Source organism: Cotesia glomerata, linkage group LG1 (genome assembly GCF_020080835.1).
Source record: "Cotesia glomerata isolate CgM1 linkage group LG1, MPM_Cglom_v2.3, whole genome shotgun sequence".
Taxonomy (NCBI): Eukaryota; Metazoa; Arthropoda; class Insecta; order Hymenoptera; family Braconidae; genus Cotesia; species Cotesia glomerata.
In genome coordinates this window covers 17,282,826-17,308,853 of record NC_058158.1, presented here as the reverse complement: position 1 = coordinate 17,308,853, position 26,028 = coordinate 17,282,826, and the positions used below count along the sequence as shown (strand labels likewise).

General features: G+C 35.6%; 1 protein-coding gene across 1 annotated transcript; it reads left to right on the top strand.

The window, feature by feature from the left end:
- Window positions 1-20,101: 20,101 nt before the first annotated feature.
- Window positions 20,102-21,868, top strand: LOC123259941. The gene is made up of 3 exons (XM_044720779.1): window positions 20,102-20,318; window positions 20,388-20,708; window positions 20,778-21,868. The coding sequence occupies exons 1-3, from the start codon at window positions 20,234-20,236 to the stop codon at window positions 21,845-21,847; spliced, it is 1,476 nt and encodes a 491-aa protein (XP_044576714.1). The 5' UTR covers window positions 20,102-20,233; the 3' UTR covers window positions 21,848-21,868.
- The last annotated feature ends 4,160 nt before the right edge of the window (window positions 21,869-26,028 follow it).

Here is a 26,028-nt window from a genome sequence, read left to right as displayed (position 1 = left end):
ATCCCAAACATCAACGTCTGGCTCTCTCGGAAGCACGGGGATACGGACTTTTTCCTGACCCAGCTATTGACGGGACATGGGCAGTTCAATGCCTATCTTTTCAAGATGGGTTTGCACAGCACACCAACGTGCAAATACTGCCCGGATAAAATCGACGACTCCGAACACACATTCTTCGAGTGTGCTCGATGGAAGGACTACAGAAGAAACACTGAAGAGATCATAGGCACCAGGCTCTCCCCCTCAAGCCTGGTGACCTATATGATCAAACAAGAGGAAAACTGGTCAGCTGTTGCAGTTTATGCACAGCACCTCCTGAAAGACAGAATCGCAGAAAGGGACCAGTAGCCAGGAGTAGGCGTCGTGAGACGCAGCACGACTGGATTGAAGTAATGCTAACGCGGTTCCAATCCAGTCCTCCCCGTACCATCTAGGGGAGAGGGGAAGAGGAATGTTTTTTTTAGTGGGTAAAAATCTCTACACTACCGACTATCGATATCTGCCGGAAGATGGGCGGCAGAGTTAACGATACCGGTGTCTTTTGAAGATCTTTTTTCGTACCTCTTTATAAAAAAAAAAAAAAAAAAAAAAAAAACACACACACACACGCGCACACACACACGCGCACACACACACACACACACACACACACACACACACACACACACACACACACACACACACACACACACACACACACACACACACACACACACACACACACACACACACACTCGGGGCAGAAGAGATACTGCTACCGGGCGCGTCTCCCCGAGCGGATGGGAGAACGCTCGCTGTCCTTGGATGACACTTAATCTCTTAGTTGATGAGGTACAGCGGGTAGGAGCCAAGCAAAATAACCAAACAAAATACGCTCCCGTGGACAAAACTCCCCTTTAATGGGTTGGTCGCACTAACTGACCTAACAAGACGATCGTTCTCTGCTGTGACCCACTGGGAGTGACCGGAACCTGTATCGTAGTTTCCGACGATGCAGGCCACGGCTGATGTGAGCTTGCTCTACCGAGGTGTAAGCTGCAGCAGTGGATCAGGAGCCAGCCACTTCGGGCCTTGATCAGGAAGTACGCAGTGAGTGTTAGAGATCGGAATCTTCACCGCTCCGAGCGAGTCTAGTCCGTCCGTGTATTCCGGGACTGGCTAAGTGTCGGCTAGGCCTCAGGGAACTGGGGTAGGAGTACTATCTCCGAGGGTACACCCGTTCCTAGTTATGGCAACCCGCTCCACTCCGTACGATGCGCTGGTAAATCAAAAAAGAATGAGTAAGTTACAGGAAACAAACATGAATAGAAACGGGCTTCATGCTCAACGAGCAGCGATTGAAGCAAGCGCTGACATGAAGAGAACGCAAGCGTTGGAGCGCCTTGAGAAGCTAACCATTGAGCTGCAAGAGTTTGTCCAAACTAAGGTCAATATCCACAAGGAGATAAAGACCAAGACAACCGGTGTGGTCAATGCTCTTGGAAGATTCAAGAAACTGGACGAGGAATGGCAGTCATCACGACGCCGCATTGAAACTGAAACTGAGACGGAAGAAGCAATGGACACTGGAGCCGACGGTGACGGTGAATCTGCTGCTGAGGACAAGGGTGAAACTGACACAAGGTCTGGAAAGAGAAAGGACCGAGATTCGCCAGAGTCAACCGACAAAGTCACAAAGAAGAAGGACTTGAAAAAAAGCCCTCTCCAACGACTGGCAGGGCAGGGCGACGAAGCCAAGAAGACGACTGACTGGGAAAAAGTACAGTCTAAGAAGGAGAAGAGAAGGCTAGCTAGAGAGCAACTCTCAAAACAGCCGCCGAAGGAGCCCAGGCCAGAGCCTAAGCAGAAAAAACCACGCAAATGGATCAGACCCGACGCACTGATCATCCGCCCGGCCGAGAAAACAAAGTATGCCGAGATTCTGCGTCGTATAAAGCAGGACGTCCCAGATGAGCAGGTTCGTTCAACTGTGGATAAGATCAACAAGACCAGAAGTGGGGACTTGTTGATCACGATTTCGAGGAAGAGCACTGACAAAGGCCAAGGTCTGCAAAAGACGATCGCGGACATCCTTAAGGAGGAGGCCAAAGTGATTTGCAAAGGGCCACAGGAGACCATCGAGATCCGAGATGTCGATGACGACACGACGAAAGAGCATATTCAGACCGCTCTGAAGAGGGAAGCTGGAGAAAGTTGTGAAATCCCACTAGAGGCAATCAAGATCCGTAAAGCCTTTAGGGGTACACAGACAGCCACAGTGTCACTACCAGCAGCTGCAGCACAAAAGTTACTGGAGGGAAACTGCAAAATAAGGATAGGCTGGTCTAATTGCCGAATGAGAGCAACGAAGAGACCCATACAATGCTTCAAATGCTGGCACTTTGGGCACTTCGGATCGCAGTGCAAAAGCGAAGTCGACCGGTCTAAACTCTGCATAAGGTGCGGAAAAGAAGGACACAAAATTGCTGATTGTAAAAATCCAGCTAAATGTGCACTGTGCTTTGAACGGCACGGCGTAGAAAAGACGGCTCACCATGCAGGCACGAACAGATGCCCCATCTTCCAAGAAGCGCTCCAGAAGATAACGAAGCCAAGAACATGAAGATAGTGCAGCTCAACCTCAATCATTGTGAGGCTGCGCATGACCTGCTCATGCAAACTGTGCGCGAATTAGAGGCAGATGTAGCACTTATAAGTGAGCCTTATAGACATCTGAGTAACCAACCCTGGGAATCTGACAGCACTAACAAAGCCGTCATCTGGTCCTGCGGTAAATGTCCTTTTCAGAGAACAGTCAACAATAAAGAAGCTGGCTTCGTAGCAGCATGGGTAGATGGCATCCGCTTCTACAGTTGCTATGCACCACCTAGTCTCTCTAATGACCATTTTGAAGACTTCCTTGATCGGCTAACTGAGGACGCAAGAAAACACTTTCCCGTGGCAATAGCTGGTGACTTCAATTCCTGGGCAACAGACTGGGGCAGCAAGTTCACTAATACACGTGGAAAAGCACTTCTCGAGGCAATGGCCACTCTGGACGTGATCCTTCTTAATACCGGTGACACGCCAACGTATACTAAAGGAGAGGCAAACTCAACTGTCGACCTTACATTTGTCAGCAGTTGCTTAGCTCGAAGAGGTTTTCTTGGAAAGTATTGAACATCTATACAGCCAGCGACCATAGTGCGATACTATGGGAAATATCAACTGGCCAGAAACTAACAAGAGACAACAGGAGCGCTAGCGCGGTTGGGTGGAAAGTTAAGTCTCTCGACCCCACTGCTTTAGTAGTAGCCTTAGACTGCAATCCGATCATCGTAGAAACTGCTGAAGAGAAGACCAAGGACCTAATGAGAAGAGTCACCCAGGCTTGCGACGCTAGTATGTCTCGGAAACGTCGCATAAATTCAAGACCTTCAATGCACTGGTGGAACGATCACATTAGCAATCTACGCTCAAAGTGTCTTAAAAAAAGAAGAAAGTCTCAGCGTGGCTACAGACGATCTAACTCCGCAGAGCTGTTGGCAGAGTATAAAAAGGCCCGTCGAGAACTGAACAGAGCCATCAAAGAAAGCAAAAGACGTTGCTGGAAGGAACTGGTCGCAGAAGTTGAGAAAGATCCATGGGGCAGACCGTATAAAGTGGTTATGACCCACTAGAAATGCCAACCAATGCCATCACCTACGTGTCCACAACTCCTAGAGAAGATTGTTACTACGTTGTTTCCCCAACAGCTGGTATTCACCTGCAAGTTGGAGCAGCTCAATTCTGAAGACATCCCAACTATCACGTTGGACGAGTTGATAGAGGCAGGAAATCGAGTAGGGAATAATAAGGCGCCGGGATTGGACGGAATTCCTAATATTGCTCTGAAATCAATCCTTAGGGCAGCACCAACATTATTCCTGGACGTTTACGATACATGCCTGAAGGAAGGGACTTTTCCCCAGAAGTGGAAACAGCAACGGCTAGTGTTACTTCCGAAGGGGAAAAAGCCGCCGGAAGAACCGTCATCCTACCGACCACTCTGCATGTTAGACACGGCCGGCAAGATATTCGAGCGCATAATTCATCAGAGAATAGAGGCTTTAGTCGATCCACTCCTAGCAGAGAACCAGTTTGGTTTCCGAAAAGGACGGTCAACTCTGGATGCTATCAAATTGGTTGTTGATATAGCCAAGGATGCAATCGCCGGAACGAGATGGAAAGGTGGAAAGCAAAAATACTGCTTGGTGGCTGCTTTGGACATCAAGAATGCCTTCAACTCCGCTAACTGGGACTGCGTTATGCGGGCTCTAGAAAAAAAAAACATACCAGGATACCTTCGCAGAATAGTAGCGAGCTACTTCACGAACAGGCTCCTGAAATATGACACGACGAATGGTACGGAAGTGTACGAAATCTCCGGAGGAGTGCCACAGGGATCAGTCTTAGGTCCTCTGCTATGGAACATCATGTATGATGGCCTCCTGAGAATAGCATTGCCTACGGGAGTCAAACTTGTAGCATATGCGGATGACGTAGCTGTCGTGATTGTCGCAAAGCACCTCGAAGAGATAGAAATGGCATTTGATATTACATTCAGACGAGTCAATTTGTGGATGGACATGATGAACTTGCAACTAGCCAAGCATAAAACCGAGGCAGTGCTCATCACCAGCAGAAAAACGGTAGAAACCATCAAGTTGAGAGTCGGAGAACAAGAAATCACATCACAACCATTTATCCGTTATCTGGGAGTCATGCTGGATGCACGACTCAACTTCAAACAGCAGGTGGAACATGTCAGTGCCAAAGCGTCAGTAGTGAGGGCTAGTCTCGCACGGCTGATGCCTAACATCGGAGGCCCAATGCAGAGCAGGAGGCTACTATTGTCATCAGTAGTCACATCAGTGCTCACTTACGGAATATCCATTTGGGCTGATGCACTGGAAACCCAAGAATCATGGAGAAAAGCTGGACCAATATACCGACTGAGTGCCCTACGAGTAGCTAGTGCCTTCCGCACTATATCAGAAGAAGCAGTGTGCGTCATTGCTGGAACCCTACCTCTTAGAGTTCTAGCAGAGGAAAGACGGGCCCTTTACCAACGAAAAAGGTCAACTGCACTGAGCCCGGAAGAACTTAGAATTGAAGAATGGCAGAAGAGCATAGGCCGATGGCAACTACAATGGGATGCTGCAGAGAAGGGTAGGTGGACGCACCGTCTCATACCTCGGGTCGACATTTGGCTTAACCGGAATCACGGTGAGGTCAATTACTATCTTACGCAGATGTTGTCGGGACATGGGTGTTTTCGAGAGTATCTACACCGCTTTAAGCACGATGACTCTTCGGAGTGCCCGTCCTGCCCAGGAGCTGCTGAAGACGCGGAGCACGTCTTCTTTGTATGTCCTCGTTTCGATCCACAGCGTGAAGAACTGGAGAGGATCCTGAACCAGAGAATGCAACCAGATTCACTAGTAGAAGCAATGTTGTCATCAGAAGCTGCCTGGAACGCTACCAACACGTTTGCAACAGAAGTCCTTAAAGACTTGCGTTCCACCGAAAGAAAAAGAGCAAATAGCAGAAGATAGAAGGAAGATAGTTAACACCTTAGCCACCAGAAGGAAGAGCAGTAGCTAGATCCTCCCTTCACGAAGTAATGCCTGACGGCGGTTTCCATGAGGGATTAGAGGAAAGAAGGAAAAGGGGTTTAGGGTTTAGTGGGTAGGGGCGTTAGTGTCGAGTTAGTATGACGCTGCGTCGAGTCACCACATATCCAGGCCAAACAGCTATGCATAGAATCCGTAAAAAGGATTCCCCTACAAAAAAAACACACACACACACACACACACACACACACACACACACACACACACATAAGCTGAAAGTCGCCGAACAAGAAATCACATCACAACCTTATATTCGATATTTAGGAGTGATGCTTGATGCCCGACTCAACTTTAAGCAGCAGGTAGAACACGTCAGTGCCAAGGCGTCAGCAGTGGGAACAAGTCTAGCACGACTGATGCCGAACATCGGAGGGCCAAAGCAGAGCAGAAGGGTACTGTTATCATCTGTAGTCACATCGGTGCTTACATATGGTATATCTATTTGGACCAACGCTCTCGAGATGCAAGAATCATGGAGGAAGGCTGGACCAGTATACCGACGGTGTGCCTTAAGAGTCGCCAGCGCCTTCCGCACAATATCCGAGGAAGCAGTGTGCGTTATTTCCGGAACTCTGCCTCTCAGAGTCCTCGCTGAGGAAAGACGGAACCTTTATCATCGTAAAAGGTCAACTACACTAAGCGCTGAAGAGCTCAGAACTGAAGAACGGCAAAACAGCTTCGACCGATGGCAGCTCCAGTGGGACGCTGCAGAAAAAGGAAGATGGACGTATCGTCTTATACCGAGGATCGACGACTGGTTGAACCGGAGTCATGGAGAGGTTAACTACTACCTTACGCAGATGTTGTCAGGACACGGCTGCTTCCGAGCCTATCTTCACCGCTTTAAGCACGACGATTCTCCGGAGTGCCCATCCTGCCCAGGTGTCACTGAAGACGTGGAGCACGTGATCTTTGCATGTCCTCGTTTTAACCAACAGCGCGATGAATTAGAGAAGATTCTAAAAAAGAGAATTCAACCGGAGACAATAGTAGAAGAAATGCTGTCATCAGAAGCTGTCTGGAACGCCACGAGCACCTTTGCCACTGAAGTGCTTACAGAGTTGCGGTCCATCGAGAGAAAAAGAGCAGAAAACAGAAACTAGAAGGGAGATAGAAATAAAAAACATCTTAGCCACCAGAAGGAAGAGCGGCAGCTAATTCCTCCCCCCGCGAAGAAATGCCTTACGGCGGTACCATGGGGGGATCAGAGGATAGAAGAGAAAGGGGTTTAGGGTTTAGTGGGTAGGGGCGCCAGCGTCGAGTTTTAGTATGACGCTGCGTCGAGTCGCCACATATCCAGGCCAAACATCTATGCAGAACATCTATGCAGTACATTTATAAAAAACATCTATGCCTGGAATGCGTAAAGAGCATTCCCCCCCCTTACAAGGAAAAAAAAAAAAAAAAAAACACACACACACACACACACACACACACACACACATACTTACACATATACAGACACCGTGACAACCTCGCGGGGATAGTCAGGGAAGCTTCCTGTGATCTTCAAACGTCAAGATCTGATGAAAACTCGATTTTTGCAAAACGGGGTGAAAACAATAACTTCCCGATTTTTGAAAATCTTCGATTTTCTTAGCGGGAAGTTAAAAAGTGTTTTTTTCGAATAACACTGAAATTTCTAGTCTGATCAAGTTGTAATTGAAAATTAATCATAGAATTTGAAAAACTGCGTCGAATGCCACCGACCCCGTGAAAATCGGTTCATTCATTCAAAAGTAATTGCGGTTTGAAAATTCAAAAAATAGTGTTTCATTAAGGGGCACACCTAGTGTTAAATTTTCAAAAAATCGATTTTTTTTTCATATTTTGATAGGTTATAGCTTTAAAAATCACATACTAGAATTTTAAATCGATATCTTAAATAGTTTTTGAGTTACAGCCAATTAAAAGAGTAGCCGTTCGGCAGTTAGATAGTTGCATTGGCTACGGGACATACCTGAGCTATTGTTTGGAGTCTGCCGTCTCTTCCAACCTTTATAATAAGATTCCGGTTTCTATTGTGAGCCTCCAGATATACAGAAATATATAAGTATAATTATTTTGGTATATTTTTCGTTTACTGCTACGTCACGTATTTTCGGAGCCAGATACATTTAGTTTTATTATGACCGTTGTATCGAGTACTTCGTAAGTTAGCGGGTTTTATTTAATCTAAAATGAGTGAACAATCTTCCTCTTGAAGATATTTAATATAATGGGAGTAAAAGTTGGACCTGCAGCAAGAGATTATACGGCTCTTAAGGACGAGACGAGACTACGAATCGCTGATCATCGCCAACGGGCTTGTTCAAAAGAGGGTTGATCATCTCGAAGAAGAGCTTCTTCAGCTCCACAAGCACTTTTTGAGAAAGAGAAAGGTGAATTATATGGGCCTGGACTAGCAGATTAGCTATAAATATGATTTTAATCCATTTATAACTGTGAAAACGATCATTTTATCTTTAAACGCGTTTTTCTCGGAACAGCATTTATCGAATTTGCTCGATTAATTACTCGGAGACAAATGATCCAATCGCTACCAAATTTTTTTGCATCTTCTCTATATAGTTCTCCATACGATGATCCTCCAGTTTTTTGATCTGATCAAAAATCGAATTTTGGCAGGCCAAAAACGACAATAATTTTGGGTAAAATTTAACTTTTTTTTCAATATGCCGCCATTTTGTCAATTTTTGATTTTTTTGTTCGCTCAAGAGTCATCGTACAGACAATATGTTTTAGTTAACGAGAACTTTTTTTTTTAAGTTTTATCAACGGAGAAGGCTGCAATCACTCCAGCAGCGGAGACCTTTTTTTTTTGACGCCGCCAGAGATCGCGTGTCATTTCAAAAATATTTAATATTTTATTTCCAAAATTTTACTGTGTATTCTTAAAACATGTGAAAATATACCCTCAAAATTTTAAAACAATTGATTCACTAGTTTTTTTTTTTTAATTCCCATAAAATGCCTTTTTTAGGCTGTCACACAAGGTGTGCGCCTTAAACGTCTACCAGACTTTTCAGCTCGGAGAATTCAAAATTAAACGAAAATTATATTTTTGAGCTTGAAGAGCTTAAAAACGTAATGAGTGCAATTTTGAGCGCTTAATTACAAAAGTAGCGGGAAGTTGCAGGGATGGTCTTCAGCGTCAACCGTTTTTCTAATTTTTTTTTTTTGCACTCAAAAAATTTCAACTAATTCTGCAATGATCCCTGCCAATTTAAAGATGTGACGATATTTACTTCTATATAAGTTTTTCGTTAAAAAAAATTTTTTTTTCAATTTTAGCATATTTTATATAAGTTTGCTATGAAATTTTTTTGATTTCCTTATATAACCTCAAAAGTTGAAGAATCAAATTTCATTTTAGAATTTTAAGTAATTGACTTTCTAAAAATTGTTATTTTTTTCAAAGAAGTAAAAAAAAATTAGGAAAACGGTTGACGCTAAAGACCATCCCTGAACTTCCCGCTGATTTTGTTAATACCTGGGCGTTAAAAATCGCACCTACAAAGTCTATGAGATCTTCGAGCTCAAAAATACAATCTATGTGTTGTTTTGAAATTTCCGAGCTCAAAAAGATACCTTTTCTATGCTTTTGAGCTCTTTGAGATCAAAAGTCTGATAGAAGAACTTTCATAGAACACTGTTTTTTGAACTTTAAAACCGCAACAACTTTTGAATGAATGAACCGATTTTTACTCAAAAAGAATGTCTAAGTTTTAATTGGTAAAACTAGAAATTTCGGAGTAACTTCGAAAAAACATTTTTTTCGGTTTTCTTTCGTTCAAGATATCCCTCGAACGAATCAACCGATTTTTACCAGATTGGTCGCGGTCGACGTTGTTTGTCAAGGTTAAGAGCCGAGGCCAGTATGACCTTGCCGACAGAGACAATCATTTAAAGCTCTTTACAGCATGCTCCAGTGTAAGGAATATTGAACATAAAAATTCATGAAACTTTGCAGATAGATTCTAGACATTATTATTTATTTTCTCATAACACCAGATGTTCAAAATTAAATTGAAAAAATAATAGAAATCTTTATAATTTTTGTCTCAAATCCCAAGGTAGAAGTATGTCTCCGTTATTGAATTTTATTTCAAAAATAAAGCACAATGACACAAAAAAAACTTTATCAGAAAATTTGTAAGGGTGAAACGCATTGATTATTGATATGATAGATTTTTTTTATTCAGAATTAATACGATTACTGATTGAAACTGCAAATGTATGATAACAATCGTTATAAAGACATAAAATATGGCGTCAGCTGATGCTTTTACATGTATCTCCATCTAGCATATTGGCACTGCGACATTCATCGATCACTTGCTAAGAAACACCGTAGATGGCTCTAGTAGTGCTTTTAATTCTATGATTCTTTTAGCCGTAGCATTTCAATCAACCACTGGCTGTACAGGAAAACTCCGAATTCTTCCGATCAGCCTAGAAATAAAAAGTGGTTTGTTGGACACTTTTCAACAAAATAATTCAATTTTGGATTTTTTTTTTTTCTAATACTCCGAAAAATATTTTGAACATGTTTGTGTATGGAAGGAGTGTTGTTTTTTTGTTTTTGTTTAAAAAATAGAATTTTAACGTTAAGCTTTAAATTTAAATATCTTAGAAACTACGCAAAAGTAGTCGAGATGTGCTGCGTATGAAATTTTGAGAATTAAATATAGTCAACGCTCCCTGTATTTGACTCGCCCGTACAGGAGCATCCTCTGTATTTGACTCGTCCTTGTCCATAAGAGCTGTGTAAAATCGTCAAATACAGAGGAAGAATGTGGTCAAATACAGAGAGCGGTCAAATACAGAGAGGTCCAATACAGAGAGCGTCGACTGTATTGAACAGAATGAGCCAAACCCGATGTCTCTACGACCAATAGTTAACGAAATATTAATTACTTAATGAAAAAAATGCGGTTCCGGTCAAGTCCTTATAAACAAATTGCTGTAACTCCTCGAAAAATTATGCGATTTTTTTTTTCTTTAATTATAGCTATTGTCATTCTCTGCAAGCAAAAAAATCAGTTAAGCTCAAAAAAAATTTTTTGAATTTATTCGAATAATTTATAGTTTTTCGAATTTCTGCATTAAAAAATAGTCTGAATTAAAAAAAATTTATCTTGTTTGCATATAAAAATTTTTCAAATCATTCGAATAAATTCAAAAAAATTTTTTTTGAGCTTAGCTGATTTTTTTGCTTACAGAAGATAACAATAACTATAATTAAAAAAATTACGTTATGACTTGAGCGGAACCACGTTTTTTTCAGTAAGAAATTAATATATCGTAAACTATTGGTCGTAGAAACATCTGGTTTGGCTCATTTTGTTCCTTTTTGAATTCTCGAAATTTCATACGCAGCACATCTCGACTACTTTTGCATAGCTTCTGAGATATTTTAATGTAAAGCTCAACGCTAAAATTCTATTTTTTAAACAAAAAAAAAAAACAACACTTCCTACATACACAAACATGTTCAAAATATTTTTCGGAGTATTAAAAAAAAAAAAAAAATTCCAAAATAGAATTATTTTGTTGAAAAGTGTCCAACAAACCACTTTTAGTTGATTTCATTAAAATCTAACTATTGCATTGGTTCTCATGACGAAACTTTTCAAAATTTTTGCTGTACCTATGTATATTGGTCTAAGCCAGAAATTACCTACTCTCTCTGTTTATCTAATGAAATTTTACTCTTGCATTCGTTTTATAGTAGGTAATTAGTTTACTAATTATTTGAAAGTTATTATTTTTGATCCTAGTATAGTTTTTTTTTATTCATTATGAAATCTACTTCCATTTCGGCTGCTGAATGGCCTTTTTTTGCAGGGCGGCTGGACTGAGTTCAACGAGTCTAACAATTTATCATGAAAAAAAGAAAAGTAGTATTCAAATTATTCGGCATAGAGAAACTGATGAGTGTAAACATTTTATACACACGAGAATTTTTAGTTATAGATTAATTAATTTATATAATAGAGATATTTTTTATCATAAAAAAATTTTCGTAAAAAACTTTGTATGAATCACACTCATGTGATACAAATAAATCTTATTATTATTATTATTATTATTATTATTATTATTATTATTATTATTATTATTTCTGAGTTTACTGTTGGCAAGCCGGTCTATCTCAACGAAAATTTTAATCTAATTTTTTTTATTCTTTGGTCTAAGAATTTATTCTTTTTGTCTATTTTTATTTATTTTTTCAGTCAAATTTAACTTTAAATGACGAATTTGTATACGAATTTTAAAAAATTGTATATGTCTGGATGGAATACAGGCTTACGATAATAAAAAAATTCTTAGACAAAAAGAATAAATTCTTAGACCAAAGAATAAAAAAAATTAGATTACAATTTTCGTTGAGATAGACCGGCTTGCCAACAGTAAACTCAGAATTAAAAATTAACCGTCTTCAATGAAAATAAAAATTATTATTATTATTATTATTAATTTTTAATTAGAACTTAAAATTTTTTTTAAATACACATTCACTGTGGAATCTCTCTGACGTATTTGATTTGCCCGTACAGGACCTTTCTCTGTATACTGGAAAAAATTTTCGTTTAATAATGGACCCCGAGAACTTTATACAGCCGTGTACAACCGAAATGATGGTGTGAAATTTTATTGAAGGATTTGAAGGAAAATTGTTTTTTAAAACTTTGAAATTTTCAAAAATTAAAAAAAAAGTCATAAAATTGTTCAATAGTGGTACGTTTTCAGATTAATTTAATAATTTTTAAAATGTTAAAAATTTTTACACCGAACCATTTATAATATACAGTGTCCAAAAAATTTTTTATCGTGTATTTAACTTATCCTTGTCCATAAGAACCGTATGTAAGAGTTCAGTACGGAGAGATGCCGGGTCAAGTACAGAGAGGTAAAGTAGAGAGAGATTCCACTGTATTATTGGCAGATTTATACTCATTTAAAAGCTAAGTACTGTATGGCGTTTCAAGAATTGTTATTTATTTGATCTATTTTCATTTTAGGCAGTTTTGAATCATCCATTACAAACATGTCCACCAACGAGATGATTGACAGTTTCTGTCGCTGATGGTTTTTTTTTTCTAGCCTGCTCAAGATATGCATTATTGCAAATTTTAATTTATTTCGCTGAATAGTTTTCTTTTTGTTCTTTATTTTATCAGAAATTTACTGTGTATTACAGATAATTTAAATGTATGTCTCTTTATCCTAGTCTAGCAATACTTGTTGTCTACACATGTACACACTGTCACATACATAAACGACACATTACATAATGTGTACACATATACATGAAAAGATGTATGAGTATGCACAGTCAACGCTCCCTGTATTTGACTCGCCTGTACCGGACCATTCCCTGTACTTGACTCGTCCTTGTCCTAAAAGCCGTGTAAAATCGTCAAATACCGGGAAAGAACGTGGTCAAATACAGGGAGCGTTGACTTTAATAATATTTACATTTTGTTAAATATCTAAACATTAACATCGAATAATTATTTTGTTACCAATTGAAAACGATGATGAACGTATTTTTTAAAGTAAAGTAATGTCTAGAAAACTAATTTATTTTTATTTTTTTTCCCTTAAGCCGCATTATATTAATAATTAATTATCAATTTAATATATATTTTCATTTATTGGCTATCCAAATAAATTTGTCATCTAATTTGTCATTTAATAACAAATTTAAAATTGTTTATGCCTGGAGGGAATACATGCTAACGATATTATAAATAATTAGAAGTAAAAATTGTGTAGTAGACTGGATAGCCAAAAAATGAAAATATACATAAAAGTATTAAAGCCAGTCTTTAGAAAAATAAAATATTATAAATTTAATATTATAGTCATTTTTTCTTTTATTTTAAGGTAAGTAATTTATGGAAATAAGTTTTTAATTTAACAATAAAATTAAAAATTTTAAAAGTTTAAATTGAATTTAAACAACTTTTGACCCTAATCTTTAACAATATGTACATCAGATATTAGCGTAAGAATAAACGTAATATAAATAGTTAGAGTTAGTTTGTAGAGTCAACAAGCGAAAAAGTAGGATCGACCTCTCTTTTTTTTCCACATCTACATATAATCTCCGATAAAATAAAACGAATTATACTCTCTTATTAGTACAAAACAGAATACGAGAATGTGATTAGACAATTAACCATATTAATAAAATATTTACAATGCTCTGGGCGTATCAATTATAGCAATAAGTTTTTACATCACACTCCAGACTTTTAAATGTCTACGCCTACAATACTAAAGTTAGCCGACGTTTTTAATTTTTTAATTTTTTTTAATAATTGAATTAAAACAAAAAATATTTTTAAAAAATTGCCCTTACAGTTTTTGAAATTTTTCACAAATGAAAAATTTTTTTGAATTTTTTGTAATAATTTTTTCAATAACAAAAAAAATTCTACAAGAATTTAAATATCGGCTAACTTAATTTTCATTCTGCGCCTAAGCTTTCTATTTTTTCTATTCTGCGGTTCCCCCTCTTCACGGATTTCGTAGAGCCTGTTGTTTGCACTTGACGTTTGAGCGCGTATCAGTAACTCGCGCGCATTTACTGCCATCAGTATATTTTATAGTCTATACAAGTGTAGATCTTCGTTCAGCATCAAGTTAAAAGTGTAACCTAGGTTACCGAAACCGTATCGTTTACCAATTATTGTGTATTTTGTATTCAATTGTTTTTTTTATTTTATTTTATTTTTTTTTTTTCATTAAATTTTAAGTCGATTTAATAGAATTGTAGTTTATGAAACATTATTCAACTTAAATTCATTGTGATTCTTCTATTAATTATATTATTTAACAATTTAATTATCACTTGTATTCTTGTTTTTATTATTTGTATTCTTGTGTAATATTAGTAACGCTAAATTTTTTTTTCGGGATTTCACGTTCTTTCATTAAGTTGTGTTTCATTATCTATTTTTCTCACGTGTCATATTTTTTATTTATATATTTCTCAGTGGTTTCTTTTAGGCATTAAATTTTTCAGGAAAATATCAGATTTAATTAATCATGGCCCCGCAAACACCTAAGAGAAAAAAATCAGCAATGGCCGATAAAATGCAGCGTCTCCGGTATGTATATATTTTTATTTCATGCTGTGTGTGTGTGTGTGTATGTGTGTGTGTGTGTGCGTGTGTGTGCGTGTGTGTGTGTGTGTATGTATGTATGTATGTATGTATGTAAACCTCATAACTTTTGAACAGCTTGACCGATTTGATCGCGGTTGGCGCCATTCGAAAGGGCTTGACCAAACTTCGATTTTGTATATACTTCGGAACGATTCAGACCGCTAGATTTTGAGAAATCGCAAAAAAACTACAAAAAAATTTCTTTTAAAAAAGTGGTTTTTTTGGAATAACTTTTAAACGGCTTTACCGATCAATTCGATTGCGATTTGAAAAGAAAAAAAAATTAGAAAAACGGTTGACCCTAAAGGCCATCCCTGCAACTTCCCGCTAATTCCATACCTAACTCTATACCTAGGCGCTTAAAATTGCATTTATGACGTTTTCGAGCTCTTCGAGCTCAAAAATACAATTTATGTGTTATTTTGAGTTCTCCGAGCTCAAAGAGATAGCTTTGCTATGCTTTTGAGCTCTTCGAGCTCAAAAGTCTTATCGAGATTCGATGAAACACGATTTTTCTAATTTTAAAACTGCTGTAACTTTTTAATAAATCAACTGATTTTCACGCGGCAGGCGGCAATCGGTGTGGTTTTTTGAGCTCTATAACTGATTCTGAACAAAAAATTGATCTGATGAAAAATTTCGGAGTTATTACAAAAAAATACTTTTTTCGATTTTTTTCGACAACGATATCTCACGAACGCATCAACCGATTTTGACGCTCTATGTGGCGATCGATGCGGGATTTCAAGGTTAAGAGCTGATTAGTTTTTGAAGTTGATCGGTTCAGCCAATTCAGAGATATTTAAAAAAAATGAAAAAAAAAAAAACTTATTTTGTCACTTTTTTTGCAATTTCTCGAGATCTGCTGGTCCGAATCGGTTACAACTTACAGGAAATCTAAGTTTGGAAAAGCCCTTTCGAATGACACCAACCGCGATGAAATCGATCAAGCCGTTCAAAAGTTAGGAGAGGTTACCTTACATACACACACACACACACACACACACACACACACACACACACACACACACACACACTCACACACACACATACATACAGACGTACGGGCATCATCGTGAAAATATTCAGGAAAGCTTCCTAGGACCTCGAAACGTCGAGATCCGATGAAAACTCGATTTTTGAAAAACGGGGCGAAAACAATAACTTTCCGATTTTTGAAAATTTACAATTTTCTTAGCGGGAAGTTAAAAATAGTGTTTTATCAAACTTCTATCAAACTTTCGAGCTCTAAGAGCTCAAAAGCATACAAAAGCTATTTTTTTTGAGCTCGGAGAGCTCAAAATAATACACAAATTGTATTTATGAGCTCGAAGAGCTCTAAGACGTCATAAGCGTAATTTCAAGCGTTTATAGGTATAGTATTGGCGGGAAGTTGCAGGGATGGCCTTCAGGATCAATCGTATTCCTAATTTTTTCTTTAAATTTCTCGAAACCTACCGGTCTGAATCAACCCGAATTGTATTCAAAATCTAAGTTTATTCAAGTCCTTTGGAATAGCGTCGACCGCGATGAAATCGATCGAGCCGTCCAAAAGTTGTAAGAGGTTTGCATACACATACACATATGTACAGACACCATCGCGGGAATAGTCAGGGAAATTTTCTAGGACCTCAAAACGTCGAAATCTGATAAAAACTCGATTTTCGAAAAACGGGGTAAAAACGTTAACTTTCCGATTTTCGAAAATTTTTAACTTTTTTAGCGGAAAGTTAAATATTTTTTTCTTAAAAACAATACCTTATTGTGTGTAACTTTTTTTTTTTATATTTTTATTGTTTAAATTAATTATTAAGGAATTGTTTTTTTTTTTTTTTAACCATAGTCGGCATTTCTAAATATAATATCAAAAAAAATTTCTTTTTAACAATTTATTCTTTTGTTTACTTATTTAACTCGTTATTAAATTTTTTTTTTTCGTCTTAACTTTTTTCAAAACATAAAAAAATAACAAAAACGACTTTTTAATAATAATATGGTATAAACAAATTTTCTTCGATTTATTTGAAAATTTTTAAACTTTAATGTACGGTTAACTCTAAGCGCTGACATTACTTGTTAATGAATAAATCGCTGTAACTTTGCAGCTATTGCAAATACGGTTTTCGACCTTCAAGTCGTTTTTATACAGCATGAGTAAATTTTTCTAATAAATTTAAAACCGCAATTTAATCCCTTACAGTTTAATCCCTTTTTTTTTAATTTAATTAAAAGGAGATCAGTAGAATCAAGGAATGTAGCGGTGGAAACGCGTTAGAAATGATTAGGCGATGGTTTTTTTAATTTCCATAACTTGTTCGATCCTTATAGTGGTTTAGCTAAAAAAATTTTTCCACGCTCGTAGACCAAAAAAAAAATAAAAAAATTTTGAAAATTTTTTTGTTGCTGGTTTTTCTACGATTACTCGAAACCGCGGAACTTACAAAATTTTAAAGTTCTAATCTGAAAACAAGATACTTAAAGCTACAATTTTCTTTTTTTCGATTTCCTGTACGACCATTTCTCTCGAAGTTACGGCCTGTTAAAAATTGTCTAAAAATTTGGAATTTTTTTTCAATCCCTTAATTTTTTCCAGTCGTGTATGTAATTATTTAAAAGTTGCTGCATTTCATTATTCATTATTATATATGATCATATATAACTATAAATAACCATATATGATTAAAAATAATTATATATGATCATATATAAATAATATATAATTAAATATAAACAATATGTAATTACATATAAGTATATACAATTACTAGGCGTTCCCGCCAACTTTGCTTGGCGAATTGTAAGAGGAAATAAATTAAATTTTATTTATTTATTTATTTACAGGAACACTATATAGTGCAAGTACTGTACATTTATAGTAAAGAGTTTAAATTATATTTCATGTTTATTATAATTATAATTAATTAAGCTAATTTATTACACAATGGGATTTAATGGCTTATTTATCTAGGGCTTTATATAATTAATAGAGGAACTACTATATGTTTCATTTTTATTTTTTTAACTTTCTGCTATGGAAAATTGAAAATTTTTCTAAATTCTGAAAGTTATTGGTTTTACCCCGTTGTTTGAAAATTGAGTTTTCATCTGATTTCGACATTTTGAGGTCCTAGGAAGCTTCCCTGACTATTCCCGCGATGGTGACTGCAGGATATATCTATATATATATATATATATATATATATATATATATATATATATATATATATATACAGAGTGTCCCAGGAAGTAACGGACGCCATTGTAGCATCTGATAAACAAAATAATTCTGAGACGAAAAGTCCTTAGCCATTTTTAATCAGACATAGATAATTAATTATTAATTAAAATAACGTCCTTTTATGCGTTAGAGAGAGAGCACTAGTGTCAAGTCAAGTGCGTTCCAACGAAGACGCTTGCACGTGTGAATGTGTAAGTAAATATGTGTGACTACGTTAGCTATAGAAACCAGTTAGTCATACAGTTAGTTGTGTCTTTGTTTGGCACATACTTTACTGGACACTGGCGCTCTCTCTAACAAATAAAGAGACGTTATTTTTAATTAATAATTAATTATCTATACGGTTAATTGAAAATGGCTAAGGACTTTCGTCTCAGAATTATTTTTTCATCAGATGCTACAATGGCGTCCGTGACTTTGGGGACACCCTGTATATATATATATATATATATATATATATATATATATATATATATATATATATATATATATATAAATATATATATAAATATAAATTTATATTTATGGGGTATTCCATGCCAAATCGACCACTTTTGAACTCGACCCCTTTAAATTTTGCTGAAACATTTCCATTCTTTTCTACCCTTTGAAAAACACTTTTGAGAATTTTTTCAAATTTTTTTGGCCAACCCAAAAAAAGTTATGAATTTTTAAAAAAAACGGCTTTTTTATTTTCAAATAGCCATAACTTTTTTAGGCATCGACTTTTGGGTACCTTTTTTTTTTTTAAAATTTTTGTTTTTAAATGAACTTTTTGAAAAAATATATCAGAAAATTAAATATCATCAATTCTTCAAAATAATCGGCTTTTTTTGACCAAAACCGTTATTTTTTGGAAGTTCGACAGTTTTTTTTTTTTTTTTTTTTTTCTCAAAAAAAACTTCAATTAATATGACAACTTTTCCCGTCCATCTCAGAGTGGCTCGGATTTTTTTTTAATTTTTTTTATTCAATTGAAAAAAATTGTCAAATTTTGAAAAATGGAAAAAAATTTTTTTTTTCTAAGTTATTTCTATAATAAAATAAATGTAATTTAAATGTTTTGTGGTATAATATCCTTAATTTATAAGCTTATAAAACGATAGTAAATACTAAGATTCAAATTTGAACATATCAGTAATATCGATAATCTAGGGTATGACAATTATGGACTTATCTATAGTCAGTATAGTAAAACTATACGCTAGTATGTTTCGATTCATAAGTAAGGCTGTCACGCTCATATCCAAACATAACCTGTTAACCTTTTGTGTGATGTAGTGAGAGATTTTGTCATTCCATTTTTTAAATAAGAGAATTATTGTTATAGTTGATTTGACCTTGTTTGAAAAAGATAATTATCTTACTTCTACTCATCTACAGTGATTGGAATAATTTCATCGAGACATAATGGCATCAAAAAATATTTTTCGATCGTTGTTGTAATCCATTTGATTTAGAATCACATTTTAAAAAAGTTTACGTCCAGCGACTGACATCATGAAAGTCACGTTGGGGATTAAAGTGATAATTATTCATTATGCAGTTCGTGTCGAAACAAAGCTTTAAAATTGGTAAAGGAACAAACAAATACTAGTAATGATACTACCGTTGATGCAAGTGATCATGAAGATGATTCTAGTGATAACAATGAGAACAGTGATGGTGCTGACAGTGATAGTAACACAACTGCCACAGATCTCCCGTTGTCCTCATCATTCCGTAAGTTTTTTAAATTATTTATACATTACTTGAATGCATTTTTAGCAGCTATACGATTCATTGTTTTTAAGGTTCCTTGTCGTTTAATAGTGAACCCAAAGATTCATAATCAAGCTCGGCATCCCAAGTTAGTGCTGCAACTCAATTACCCAGTATAAACGATGCATTGCGACTATTAAATCAATCGCCAATTCCTTCAAAAATTGAATGATTATCAATTTTTTGAGTAATAAAATAAATCAGACGTCTGACAGCTTGAAAAAATTTTGAACTCAACTGCTGACGAAGGATCAATTCACGACGATGGTGAAAATTTTCGTTCATTAATTGAAAAGCTGCACGATAAATTCAATGATAAAGAAACAGAAAAGTCTTTAAAGATACAAATCTTAACCTTGTTACCTGAAAAATGGGGTGAAAGACGTATTTGTAAAACTATGAATACATCAAGACATTTATCAAGAGTAGCAAAAAAGTTGGTTGAAGAAAAAGGTATACTTTCAACACCTGAAACAAAATTAGGTAGGTATAGCGTAAAATCAATGGCTCTAATACATCTGAAGATTGATTCACTTAACATTTTTTTTATAGGGACGACAATTACTGATCAAATATTATTGAAAATTGCGAATTTTTACAACGATGATAAGTATAGTGCTTTGATGCCCGGCATGAAAGACTTTGTTTCAGTTCGAAATGATGATGGTAATCGGATACACGTCCAAAAACGGCTTGTTCTGTCTAATTTAAAAGAACTTTACCAATGTTTCCGTGAAATAAACCCTGCAGAGAAAGTTGGATTTTCGAAATTTGCTTCGTTACGGCCGAAACATTGTGTGTTAGCAGGAGCAAGTGGAACGCATACTATCTGTGTATGTACTATCCATCAAAACTTAAAGTTGATGATGATTGGTAATTATCCAATTTATTAATAATCATACGTGCCTAGATTTTCAGTTTACTCAATCACTTTTATTTCAGGTACAAATGTTCATTCTTTAACGAGGAATACAGAAAAGTCGTTGAAACACTATAATGATTGCTTGGACATGATAATATGTGAGACTCCAACAGAAAAATGTTATTTGGGTGGATGTAACAAGTGTCCAGGGGTAGATGAGTTGAGTAACATTTTACTGACATGTTTTGAGAATCAGGAAATCGAGAATGTCACGTACAAGCGTTGGGTATCAAAACCAAGGAGCAGTTTAGAAACTTTTATACAGCCTACAGAAGAATTTATTGAAAATCTTTGTAGTGAATTGAAAGTTCTTCTACCTCACTCATTCATTGCAAAAGAACAAGCTAAGTTTTTAAAAACATTAAAGGAAACACTAAAACCAAATGAATATGTCATTATTTGTGATTTTGCAGAGAATTATGCGTTCGTAGTAAAAAATGCAGCATCTGGTTTTCACTGGAATAATGATCAGGTGACAGTTTTTCCGGTAGTTATTTATTATAAAGTAAATGACAAACTTGAACACAGAAGTTTAGTGATTATTTCAGACTGTAATAATCACGATGCTGTTGCTGTTCATGTTTTCATCAAAATAATAACTGATTATGTGAAAAGTCTTCCTGAACGCTGTAACAAGATTTATTACTTTTCTGATGGGGCTCCTCAACAGTTTAAAAACTTTAAAAATTTTGTTAATTTGTACTACCATGAAGATGATTTTGATATTCCTGCTGAATGGCATTTTTTTGCAACTGCCCATGGCAAAGGTCCGTGTGATGGAATTGGTGGTATCCTCAAACGACTTGCAGCAAGAGCAAGTCTCCAGCTTGCGGTAGATAAACAAATAACAACACCTATAGGACTTTACGAATGGACTTCTGATCCGGATAACTTGCCAAATATCATAGTCAAGTTTTCTCCAGAAGAAGACTATAATACAGCATTGAACGACTTGAATGACAGATTTACAAAAACGAAACCAATTGTAGTAACTCAACAACTACATTGTGTAATCCCCGACAAAAATGGTTGTTTGTATGTAAAAAAATTCTCAAACTCTAATGAACATAGAATTTGTAAAATATTGTAACGCCAGAGAGAACATTAATGATTAAATTATTATATTGTTTTTGTAAAAATCATTAAAAAATTAACAATATTAATTAATAAAGCTTAGTATTTACTATCGTTTTATAAGCTTATAAATTAAGGATATTATACCACAAAACATTTAAATTGCATTTATTTTATTATAGGAATAACTTAGAAAAAAAAAATTTTTTTCCATGTTTCAATTTGACAATTTTTTTCAATTGAATAAAAAATTAAAAAAACTGAGCCACTCCGAGATGGACGGGAAAAAGTTGTCATAATTGAAGTTTTTGAGAAAAAAAAAAAAAAACTGTCGAACTTCCAAAAAATAACGGTTTTGGTCAAAAAAAGCCGATTATTTTGAAGAATTGATGATATTTAATTTTCTGATATATTTTTTCAAAAAGTTCATTTAAAAACAAAAATTTTAAAAAAAAAAAAGGTACCCAAAAGTCGATGCCTAAAAAAGTTATGGCTATTTGAAAATAAAAAAGACGTTTTTTTGAAAAATTCATAACTTTTTTTGGGTTGGCCAAAAAAATTTGAAAAAATTCTCAAAAGTGTTTTTCAAAGGGTAGAAAAGAATGGAAATGTTTCAGCAAAATTTAAAGGGGTCGAGTTCAAAAGTGGTCGATTTGGCATGGAATACCCCGTATACACTAACACATAGATGAATAATAGAACATAAGAGTAAGTGAGAAAGCATGTTGCACTCTGATCCAAGTACAGGGACTCATGCAACATTTTTAGACAAATTTAAGAGAGAGGGTAAAGGCCCAAGAAAATAGACACATAATTGGACATTTGTTTCCCCCAATGAGTGGAAATTAGTAACGCCCTAAAATTCGACACCCTGCAATTGTCACCAAAAATCTCTCTCGTTGTCCTGACGTCCTAGTGTTAACATCGTACATAGTTTAAATAAGTCTCAATAGACCACGTGTAAATCTTTTGTATAGAAAGTAAATCATTTGTAAAGGTAAAGTAAAATCGTAAAGTGAAACCAACTAAATCAAATTAAATCAACAAGGTTCATCAATTTTTATCAGGTATATTTTAAATTATTAATATTTGTGAATTTAGTAATATTGTAAAATCGTTATATGAAAGAAAAGTTAACTTCAATCACTGTGTAATAATTGTAATAATTGTAAACTTAACTAATGATATTAATTTTGGACTTAAACAATATATGTATTAAAATTATTCAACTACATCAATTTATTCAAACAAACCTATCATTCTCAATAAATTAAACTCGGAAGTTCCCGGTCTATTAGCCTAACACGCTAGGACCAAATACTTAAACACATTAAATATTTTAAATGTAAAATTAATTAATTATCCTAAATTAAATATTTTTTACATAACATTTGTAATTAGCGCAAATTTTTAAAGTCTTATATATTATAATTTAGAATTTCTTATATGCTTTTTTTTTTTTTTACAAATAAATTATATTCTTTATAACTTTTTTTTGCCGAGTTGATAGTCACACTGACATAATACAGTGCTACTAATATTTTTTTATAAAAAAAACTACTCGAGTTAGAAAATTTACAATACCAATGATTTTTAAATTTTATTTACAATTTTTTACGAATTCATTACTCTTTTAATTAGCGCCAATGTTTATAATCTTATAATTATACACTCTTTACTATTTTATCAATGATTTTATATTTTTTATAATTTTTTTTCGCCGAGTTGATAGTCACACATATAATTCAGTGCTCCTGTCAATTTTTTATAAATAAAAAACTACTCAAGCTAGAAAATTTACAGTGCCATTGATTTTTAAATTTTATCAATAATTTTTTACGATTTCTTTACTCTTTTAATTAACAAAAATTTTTATAATCTTATAATTATACACTTTGTATTATATTATCAATGAAATTATATTTTTTATAATTTTTTCTTTTTTGCCGAGTTGATAGTCACACTGACAGAATTCAGTGCTCCGAATAGTTTTTTATAAAAAAAACTACTCGACCTAGAAAATTTACAATATCAATGATTTTTAAATTTTATTTACAATTTTTTACGAATTCATTACTCTTTTAATTAGCGCAAATTTTTATAATCTTATAATTATACACTCTGTACTATATTATCAATGAAATTATATTTTTTATAATTTTTTCTTTTTTGCCGAGTTGATAGTCACACTGATAGAATTCAGTGCTCCTGTCAGTTTTTTATAAATCAAAAACTACTCGAGCTAGAAAATTTACAGTGCCATTGATTTTTAAATTTTATCAATAATTTTTTACGATTTCTTTACTCTTTTAATTAGCAAAAATTTTTATAATCTTATAATTATACACTTTGTACTATATTATCAATGAAATTATATTTTTTATAATTTTTTCTTTTTTGCCGAGTTGATAGTCACACTGATAGAATTCAGTGCTCCTGTCAGTTTTTTATAAATAAAAAACTACTCGAGCTAGAAAATTTACAGTGCCATTGATTTTTAAATTTTATTAATAATTTTTTACGTTTTTTTTACTCTTTTAATTAGCGCCAATTTTTATAATCGTATAATTATACACTTTGTACTATTGTCAATTTCACTGCAGACGAGGATGACTTCCTTATAAAAATCGTACATAAACATGAAAATGCGCATAAGGGGTCGTTCTTGTATAAGGCAGCTATATATGCAGCAAGAACCCTTGGTCTTGGAGAGATAAACGCTCTTATGGAACTCCGAAAGGAAGAATTTAAGAGCGTCATCAGGAACGCCGAGGAAAAACAACTCCTAGGCGAACTGATGGACAAGTCCATGCACAGCGTGTACTTCAAACACGTGCGTGATCATGGCTTGTCCACCCAGCTGACCTTTTCCTTCTTAAAGTCAGCTGGCCTGATGTCCGAGACTGAAGAGTTCATATTTGCCTGCCAAGATGGTGTCATTAACACTCTAGAATACCGTAGCAAGGTCCTCCAGGTGCAGCTTCTGGACACGTCATGTAGGATGTGTAAACAACACCCGGAGACGCTCATGCACCTTTTGTCGGCATGTCCTGTGTTGGCGAGAGGTGCATATATCCAGCGTCACAACGCTGCCCTGAGAGTACTGTACTACTATCTTCGTCATTACTACGGTATTGATATGACACCAGTGCTTCCTTATCTACCAGGAGATATTCCCCAGGTTGTTGAGAATGACAGTTGCAAAATTTACTGGAACATGCCATTTGCAACAACCCGGCGGATCGATCACAACAAACCTGATATTGTGCTCTTCGACAAGGCCACTCGTGACATTTATGTCATTGAGTTCTCGGCCCCGGCTGAACACAACATCTCAGCCAAAGAAGAGCACAAAAGAAAAATATATCAGGGTCTCCTATTCGAAATTGGCAAACTTTACCCAGGTTACCGTGTCAAACTAGTCGTCCTAATCGTTGGCGTCCTTGGAGGGATGAAACAGTCTTTTGTATCCTCACTTGCCAAAGTTCCAGCTTGCACGTCAAAATCTGAGTTCTTGGCTGTCAGGATGCAGAAGGCTGTAATATTAGGTTCCCTCCGTCTACTTAGGGAAATGACTTTGGCCTGCTGTGGCCGCTAACCGCCTTGTTGTGCGGAGTGGTCCAGCAGTAATGGATAGAGCTCAGGCTGGGCCCTCGGAGAGTCGGACTTCGGGGACAACCCCCCTGAGCATTTAATAATAATAATAATAATAATAATAATAATAATTATAATAATAATAATTATAATAATAATAATAAATATCGTTGCTATTATATTTATCAATTTATTATTAACATTATAATTATTTCCATTTTTTAACTATTATTATTATTATTATTATTATTATTATGTTATTAAATGCTCAGGGGGGTTGTCCCCGGAGTCCGATTCTCCGAGGGCCCAGCCTGAGCTCCATCCATTACTGCTGTACCACTCCGCACAACAAGGCGGTTAGTGACTCACAACGAGCCAAAATCTGGAACAAAATATCTTCAGCTTCTGCATCCTGACCAGCACAGAAATTCACTTTTGATGAGCAAGCGGAACAGAAATGAGGGAGCTGTTTCTCAGATAACAACGGCGACAGCTTGCACGGCGGCTTACGGCAAAGTTTCCAATTTGCTAAAGATCTGACCTTTCTGGTAACAACTGGCGGCTGAGCGTTATTCAGCACCGGGCCAATGACATAAATGTCTG

Coding starts and splice junctions, on each gene's coding strand:
- LOC123259941 (XM_044720779.1), top strand. CDS start 20,234: ATGAATACATCAAGACATTTATCAAGAGTAGCAAAAAAGTTGGTTGAA. Junction 20,319..20,387: donor AACACCTGAAACAAAATTAG/GTAGGTATAGCG, acceptor TTTTTTTTATAG/GGACGACAATTACTGATCAA. Junction 20,709..20,777: donor CTTAAAGTTGATGATGATTG/GTAATTATCCAA, acceptor CTTTTATTTCAG/GTACAAATGTTCATTCTTTA.